Source organism: Eimeria necatrix, genomic scaffold (genome assembly GCF_000499385.1).
Source record: "Eimeria necatrix Houghton genomic scaffold, Enh_scaff675, whole genome shotgun sequence".
NCBI lineage: Eukaryota > Apicomplexa > Conoidasida > Eucoccidiorida > Eimeriidae > Eimeria > Eimeria necatrix.
In genome coordinates, this window is record NW_013654512.1 from 12,501 (window position 1) to 20,354 (window position 7,854).

Consider the following 7,854-nt stretch of genomic DNA (forward strand, 5'->3'; position numbering starts at 1 on the left):
AGCTATCTAGCTAGCTAGCTAGCTAGCTAGATAGCTAGCTAGCTAGCTTGAGGGTGACACGAGCAAGTCGACTCGGTAGACTCCCACCTGCTGTTCAGCTAGCAACTGCCACTGCTGCTGCTGCCGCTGTTGCTGCTGCTGCTGCTGCTGCTGCTGCTGCTGCTGCTGCTGCTGCTGGGCTAGAGCTGCAGCCAGAGCAGCAGCAACCCCCTTGTGCATTTCAGAAGTTCCTTCATCGGCGGCGCTCAAGTCGCACACGTCATTTTGCTGCTGCTGCAGCAGCTGCTGCTGCAGCAGCAGCTGCTGCTGTTGCTGCTGCTGCTGCTGCTGCTGCAGAAACGGTGCTGCAGAGGGGCTGCTGAGGCTGCCAGCAAATTGAGCAATCTGCAGCAGCAACTGCAGCAGCTGCAGCGGGGCAGCAGCAGCAGCACCTGCTGCTGCTGCTGTTGCTGCATGTGCATGCCAGCAGCAAGCAGCACCCACCAGCAGCTGCCTTGCTGCTGCAGCTTTGCTGCTGTCTGATACTGCAGAGCGCACGTGCTGCTGCTGCTGCTGCAGCAGCAATAAGATAAGTGTCAGGAACCGCACATCTGCTGCTGCTGCTGCTGCTGCTGCTGCTGCTGCTGCTGCGCCTACTGGTGCGTGGATACGGGCAGCGCCCCAAGACAGCAGCAGCAGCGCGAGGCTTTGCAAACTGGCGCAGCCGTATTGCTGCTGCTGCTGCTGCTGCTGCCGTAGCTGCTGCTGTTGATGTTGCTGCAGCAGCAGCAGCTGCTGCTGCAGCAGCAAAGCAACGTGGGATGAGAGAAGCAACAATAGAGAAGTGGGTTGTTTGCTGCTGACAGACAAACGAGTCAGAGCAGCAGCAGCAACAGACGCGTGCTCCAGTGCTGCTGCTGTCCTTGCTGCTGCTGCTGCTGCTGCTGCTGCATTTTTTGCTGCTGCTGCTGCTGCTGCTAGCTCCGCATCCACGCCTGCTGCGATGGCCCGGCAAATCCCCAGTACATACCTGAGACGAAAACGAACTCCAAACCCTAAACCCTAAACCCTAAACCCTAAACCCTAAACCCTAAACCCTTAGACCTAAACTGTGAGGCCCCTCACCTGTCTTCTAAAGGCTGCAGAGACTTTGCTGCTGCACTTAAAGCAGCAGCAGCTGCTGACAGCGACGGCGGTTTGCTGCTGTGGAAAGAAACCCTCCAGGCCCTGCACACAAACCCTAAACCCTAAACCCTAACCTGCACACAAACCCTAAACCCTAAACGCTAACCTGCACACAAACCCTAAACCCTGAACCCTAACCCCCAAGTCCTAAACCCTAAACCCTGAACCCTAACTCCTAAACCCTAAACCCTAAACCCTAAATCTGTAAAACTGTGAGCCTGAACTGGCAGCCCTGAGGTCTCTCTAGATTCTTTTCTACGCGTTTTGCCATGCAGCTGCCCCCAAGGGTTTAGGGTTTAGGGTTTAGGGTTTAGGGTTTAGGGTTTAGGGTTTACCAGTCAGTCACATCGGGGGCAGTAAGCTGCAGCTTCAGGCTGCCCTGGAGAAACCGACAGGCAGATTCTGCGTCCCACTTTGCTGCTGCTGCTGCTGCTGCTGCTGCTGCTGCTGTTGTTGCTGAAGCTGCTGCTGCTGCTGCGTTTCGTGGGTCTGAAGGAGTGCCAGCAGCAACACGAGGTGCTGCTGCTGCTGCTGCTGCTGCTGCTGCTGCTGCTGCTGCTATAGCGTGCGCCAGCCGAACACCCTCTTGCTGCCAGACCTTGTTGCTTTCAGTTGCTGCTGCAGCAGCTAGGCTGCTGCTGCTGTTGCTGCTGCTGCTGTTGCTGCTGCTGCTGCTGCTGCTGCATGCAAAGGTAGCTACCGCACAAAGGAGCTTGGTCATTTCTTGCGGGGAGTATGCTTTTGCTGCTGCTGCTTCGGCTGCGTCCCGTGGCTGCAGCTGCTGCTGCTGCAGCAGCAGCAGCAGCTGCTCACACAAAGCCTTAAAGGCCCCGGGGCTGCAGCAGCCTGCACTTGCTGCTGCTCCAAGAAAGCCGCAGATTTGCTGCGCAGCAAAACCAGGTAGCGGCCCTGCTGCTGCTGCTGCTGCTGCTGCTGCTGCTGCTGCTGCTGCTGCGCGGGCCTCGACCTCACCGCAGAGGCGCAGCAGCAGCTGCTGCACCTCCTGCAGCGGGAGGCAGCAGCTGCTGCTGGTGTACGCCAGAGCAGCAGCAGCAAAGCAGGGCGGCTTGAAGCGGGGCAGCAGCAGCAGCAGCAGCGGAGCAGCAGCAGCAAATAACAAAGGCGCTGGCTGCTGCAGCTTTGCAAATGCATGCAGCACAAGTGTCAGCCCCTGCGAGGTGTATGTACACCCCAACTCCCTCACGTGCCACTCCACTGCAGCCAGCTGCAGCAGCAGCAGCAGCAAAAGCTGCTGCTGCTGCTGCTGCTGCTGCTGCTGCTGCTGCTGCTGCAGCTGGATGGAGCTTTGCAGCTGCGCCAGGGAGGCCCATATGTTCGCTGCGCTGCGGCCGTCGAGCGCAGGCTGCATCTGCTGCCTCTGCTGCTGCTGCTGCTGCTGCTGCTGCTGCTGGATTAGCAGCTGCTGCTGCAGCAGCTGCTGCAGGCGGCACAGCAGGTGCTGCAGCAGCAGCTCGGAGTGTATCTGCAGCTTTGAAAGGGCCGAGAATATCATAGACAAGTCACAGCCGCTGCTGGCAGCAATTACAGCAGGCCACACACAACTGCTGCTGCTGCTGCTGCTGCTGCTGCAGCTGCTGCTGCTGCTGCTGCTGTTTTGAAGAATCCTTATAAAGGCTAGAGCTGTTTCGCGCATGCGGAGATTCCCCAGCGCATTCAAGTAAACAGACACGTGCCGCGGCTGCAGCCCTGCTGCTGCTGCTGCTGCTGCTGCTGCTGCTGCTGCTGCTGCTGCCGGTGGTCTTGCTCGTGTTGCTGTTTGCCCCATTGCTGCTGCGGCTGCTCTTGATTTTGCTGCTGCTGCTGCTGCTGCTGCTGTCCTGTCCCGGCAGCTGGAGTCCTTAGGCCAAGTGGCAGCAGCAGAGGGAGGAAGACCTGCTGCCGCAGCAGCAGCAGCAGCAGTAGCAGCAGCAGCGGCTGCTGCTGCTGCTGCTGCAGCAAACCTGTCATTGATGGCAGCGAAGAGTCGGCGGTGGGGAACAGCAGCAGCAGCAAAAGCGTTCGCGATGGTGCTGCAGTGCTCAGGCTGCAGCTGCGGCAGGAGACAACTGCTGCTGCTGCTGCTGCTGCTGCTGCTGCTGCTGCTGCTGCTGCTGCTGCTGCTGCTGCTGTTGGTTCTGTCGCTGCTGTTGCCGTAGCGCTCTGAGCTTTGCAGCAGCAAATGCTGCTGCTGCTGTTGCTGCAAATAGCTTAGCTCTCCGAATTTGCTGCCTTGTTTCCCTCCACAAGCAGCAGCAACAGCTCTTGCAGCAGCAGCAGCATGCTGCTGCTGCTGCTGCTGCTGCTGCAAGAGCGCCTCTGCAGCAGCAGACCAAAACTGCTGCGGCAGCCGCCGCTGCTGCCGCGCCAGCTGCTGTAGAGACACCCCAATTTGATGCGGCGGCAGCAAGTGAAGGGCTCGCAGCAGCTGCCGCGGCTGCAGCAGAGCAGCAGCAGCAGCAGCAGCAGCAGCAGCGGGAGCAGCAGCAGCAGCGGGAGCAGCTGCAGCAGAGCAGCAGCAGCAGCAGCAGCAGCAGCAGCGGGAGCAGCAGCAGCAGCGGGAGCAGCAGCAGCAGCAGCAGCAGCAGCAGCAGCAGGAGCAACAGCAGACGAATCCTGCCTGCGGGATAGCGTCAAGCTTCTGACGCGACCAGGCGGATGTTTGCCGCTGCTGCTGCTGCTGCTGATGCTGCTGCTGCTGCTGCTGCTACTGGTACTGCTGCTGCTGCTGCTGCTGCTGCTGCTGCTAAAGAGACGGGTTGTGCAGGAAAAAACGTTTCGCCTGAAATTGAGGCCATGGGCAAGCATCGGGTCCTAAACCCTAAACCCTAAACCCTAAACCCTTGCTTGTGGGCTGGTACGGGCGCATGTCAGCGACTGAGCTAGGGTTTGGAGACTAGGGTTTAGGGTTTAGGGTTTAGGGTGTAGGGCTTAGCGTGCTTTCAACACTCCTCTTCCCCTAACCAGATTAATGAAATGCCCAGGAAACAAGGAAATTTGCCCAGTATAATGGTTTAGGGTTTAGGGTTTAGGGTTTAGGGTTTAGGATGTCGCGGGTAGGGTTTAGGATTAGGGTTTAGGGTTTAGGGTTTAGGGTTTGTCGCGCATGCACGGCTGGGGATCTAGGCCACTTAAAGAATATTTTAATCACTAAATAAAAGAAAATAGCTGTAAAAATCTAAAAAAAGCGAAGCGTAAACCCTAAACCCTAAACCCTAGACCCTAAGCCCTAAACCCTAAACCCTAAACCCTAAACCCTAAACGGGCGGCGCCGACGGGCTGTCTGCCGCCGCGCTTATTGTCGAGGTCACTTTCGAGGGTTTTGTCTTTCACCTTTTATGAATTTATTTTTTGTTAAATTGAATCAAAAGCTGAAATTGCTTAAACCCTAAACCCTAAACCCTAAACCCTAAACCCTCGAAAAAGCGGCACAGATCCCCTTGCGGTCTCGCCGATCCCCCGCCGCTCCACTACTGCGGCTGCTCCGGCTCCCTAGGGTTTAGGGTTTAGGGTTTAGTGTTTAGGGTTTAGGGTTTAGGGTTTGGGGTTAATTGTTTGTTGTCTAGAGCTCTTTGCATCCCCTCTCCCGCCGATCTCACCCTAAACCCTTTCTTGGGGGTTTAGGGTTTAGGGTTTAGGGTTTAGGGTTTGGGGTTGAGTGTGCATGTTTATTTTGTTTTCTTTTTCCGGCATTTCAGGGTTTTACGACTCTTTAGGGTCTATATCTTTATTAGGGTTTATGAATTCTAGGGTTTACGGTAGGGTTTAGGGTTTAGGGTTTAGGGTTTAGAAATTAGGGTTTGGACCTCAGGCGCGTTTTTGTCTCTGCTGCAGCTACTACTGCTGCTGCTGCAGTTACTGCTGCCGCTGCTGCAGCAGCTGTCACGGCTGTTGCAGCTGCTGCTGCAGCTGCTGCTGCAGCTGCTGCTGCTGCTGCTGCAGCAGCTGCTGCTGCTGCAGCTGCTGCTGCGAGGGATCTCGAACAGCAGCAAAGAGGTGGAAATAAAATAAATAAAATAAATAAAATAAATAAAATAAATAAAATAAATAAAATAAATAAAATAAATAAAATAATAAAACAATTAAAATAAAACAAAAAAGAATATAAAATAAAAAAAGAAAAAAAAAGAATCAAAAAAAGAAAGAAGAGCAAAACAAGTGCAGCAAAGACAAAAGCGAAAAACAAAGAAAAGAATTAGAAAAAAAAACAAAATAAATAAATAAATAAATAAATAAATAAATAAATAAATAAATAAATAAATAAATAAATAAATAAATAACAATATAAGTGAATAAATAAACAAATAAAAGAGTTAAAAGAAAAGAGTGAAAAGAAAGAACGAAAGAAGCGAACCCCCAACCCCAAACCCTAAACCCTAAACCCTAAACCCTAATAACATCGTGCGCGTATCAGGGCGTTGTGTGGTGTCCGTCTTTGCGCGCGTTGCTTACCCCGCGTCTCCCCGCGTCTAGGGTTTAGGGTTTAGGGTTTAGGGTTTAGGGTTTAGGGTTTAGGGTTTAGGGTTTAGGGTTTAGGATGGGGGAAAGCGGAGAAAAGGAGGGTTTGCGCAGCAGCAACTTGCTGTCGTTCGAAACCCCGGGGGTTTTGAAAACCGCGCATCAGGAAAAGAGCTTCGCTTTGTTCAACTCTTTGGGGGTTTTTGATCGGCGGAGCTTCGAGGGTTTTGCGGCTGCTGCACTTGCTGCTGTTCGTGCTGCTGCTGCTGCTGGCAGCAACTTACGCCACTCTCTTCGTTTCTTTTTCCATTCACAAAAATAATGTTTCTTTAGCTGAAGAAGAAGTTTATGACGAGCTTTTGGGGGCCAAAAACCTCTCTGTTACTCTCCAGAGAATCCAAACCCTCGCCAGCAGCAGCAGCGAGAAGCAGCAAAAGCTGCTGCTCTCCAACAGTTTGCTGCTGCCGGCTTTTCACAAGCAAACTGCTGCTGCGCTCTTCCATATCAACAGCAGAATCATTCTCGCTCTCGAACACCTCAGGAGCTACGATCAGGTCCTCCTGCTGCTGCTGCTGCTGCTGCTGCTGCTGCTGCTGCTGCTCGTTATGCTGCTGCTGCTGGTTATGCTGGTTATGCTGCTGCTGCTGCATGGGCCACACACCTGCTGCTGCTGCTGCTGCGCTCTTCCATATCAACAGCAGAATCATACTCGCACTCGAACACCTCAGGAGCTATGATCAGGTCCTCCTGCTGCTGCTGCTGCTGCTGCTGCTGCTGCTGCTGCTGCTCGTTATGCTGCTGCTGCTGCTCATTTTCCCGGTGGTGCTGCTGCTGCTGGTTATGCTGCTGCTGCTCATTATCCCGGTGCTGCTGCTGCTGCGGGCTATGCTGCTGCTCATTATCCCGGTGCTGCTGCTGCTGCTGGTTATGCTGCTGCTGCTGCTGCTGCTGCTGCTGCTCATTATCCCGGTGCTGCTGCTGCTGCTGGTTATGCTGCTGCTGCTGCTGCTGCTGCTCATTTTCCCGGTGCTGCTGCTGCTGGTTATGCTGCTGCTGCTGCTGCTGCTCATTATCCCGGTGCTGCTGCTGCTGCTGGCTATGCTGCTGCTCATTATCCCCGTGCTGCTGCTGCTGCTGCTGCTCATTATCCCGGTGCTGCTGCTGCTGCTGGTTATGCTGCTGCTGCTGCTGCTGCATGTGCCACACACCTGCTGCTGCTGCTGCTGCACTCTTTCACATCAACAGCAGAATCATATTTGCACTCGAACACTTCAGGAGCTGCGATCAAGTCCTGCTGCTGCTGCTGCTGCTGCTGCTGCTGCTGCTGCTGATTATGCTGCTGCTGCTGCGTGTGTCACACGCCTGCTGCTGCTGCTGTTGCACTCTTTCACATCAACAGCAGAATTGTACTAGCGCTTGAACACCTCAGAAGCTACAATCAGATCCTGCTGCTGCTGCTGATTCTGATCATTATGATTCTGCTGCTGCTGCTGCTGCTGCTGCTGCGTGTGTCACACCTGCTGCTGCTGCTGCTGCTGCTGCTGCTCCGCTCTTTCATATCAACGGTAGAATCCTACTTGCACTCGAACACCTCAGGAGCTGCGAACACGTTCTGCTGCTGCTGCTGCCAATCACCCTGCTGCTGCTGCTGCTGCTGCTGCTGCTGCTGCTGCTGCGTGCCCCACGCTGTGCTGCTGCTGCTGCTGCTGCTGCTGCTGCTGCTGGTGCTGCAGAGCATCCGCACGGCGATGAGCTGTCTGTACAGTTCGTCGCGGCAGCCGCAGACGGAGTGTCCTCTTGCTGCAGTTGCGGAGCATTTGCTGCTGGTGGGGGAGCAGCAGCAGCAGCAGCTGCTGCAGGCTCTGAAGAGCAGCAAACTGCCACTTTCGGAAGCCCTTGATGCTAATATACTTTCCTTCTATCCTGCTGCTTGGGGCGATGTTGCTGCTCCTGCTGCTTTCGTGCTGCAGCTGGCCAGCGAGGGGCGGTTTGCTGCAGTCAGCGAACTCAGCAGCAAATATGCTGCTGAACTCGAAGCAATTATTAATTCTCTCCGAACTATTATTCTCTGGCCCCCTCTTGTCTGCACTCCTGCGGTCTTTGGCGCTGCTGCTGTGCTCCTTTTGCTGCTCTTCGCCACCCTCATTGCCGTCAAATCCAGTAGGGTTTAGGGTTTAGGGTTTAGGGTTTAGGGTTTAGGGTTTAGGGTTTGGGGGCTGGGGGTTGGGGGTTGGG

General features: G+C 54.7%; 2 protein-coding genes across 2 annotated transcripts; both read right to left on the minus strand.

Annotated features, from left to right (window-relative positions):
- Positions 1 to 42: 42 nt before the first annotated feature.
- ENH_00069880 (hypothetical protein, conserved) lies at positions 43 to 3,959 on the minus strand (the record flags this gene model as incomplete). Its single annotated transcript, XM_013582506.1, has 4 exons — positions 43 to 1,009; positions 1,105 to 1,206; positions 1,500 to 3,598; positions 3,813 to 3,959. The coding sequence occupies 4 exons, from the start codon at positions 3,957 to 3,959 to the stop codon at positions 43 to 45; spliced, it is 3,315 nt and encodes a 1,104-aa protein (XP_013437960.1).
- Positions 3,960 to 6,249: 2,290 nt separating this feature from the next.
- ENH_00069890 (hypothetical protein) lies at positions 6,250 to 7,357 on the minus strand (the record flags this gene model as incomplete). The annotated part of the gene is made up of 2 exons (XM_013582507.1): positions 6,250 to 6,847; positions 7,197 to 7,357. The coding sequence occupies 2 exons, from the start codon at positions 7,355 to 7,357 to the stop codon at positions 6,250 to 6,252; spliced, it is 759 nt and encodes a 252-aa protein (XP_013437961.1).
- Between the last annotated feature and the right edge of the window lie 497 nt (positions 7,358 to 7,854).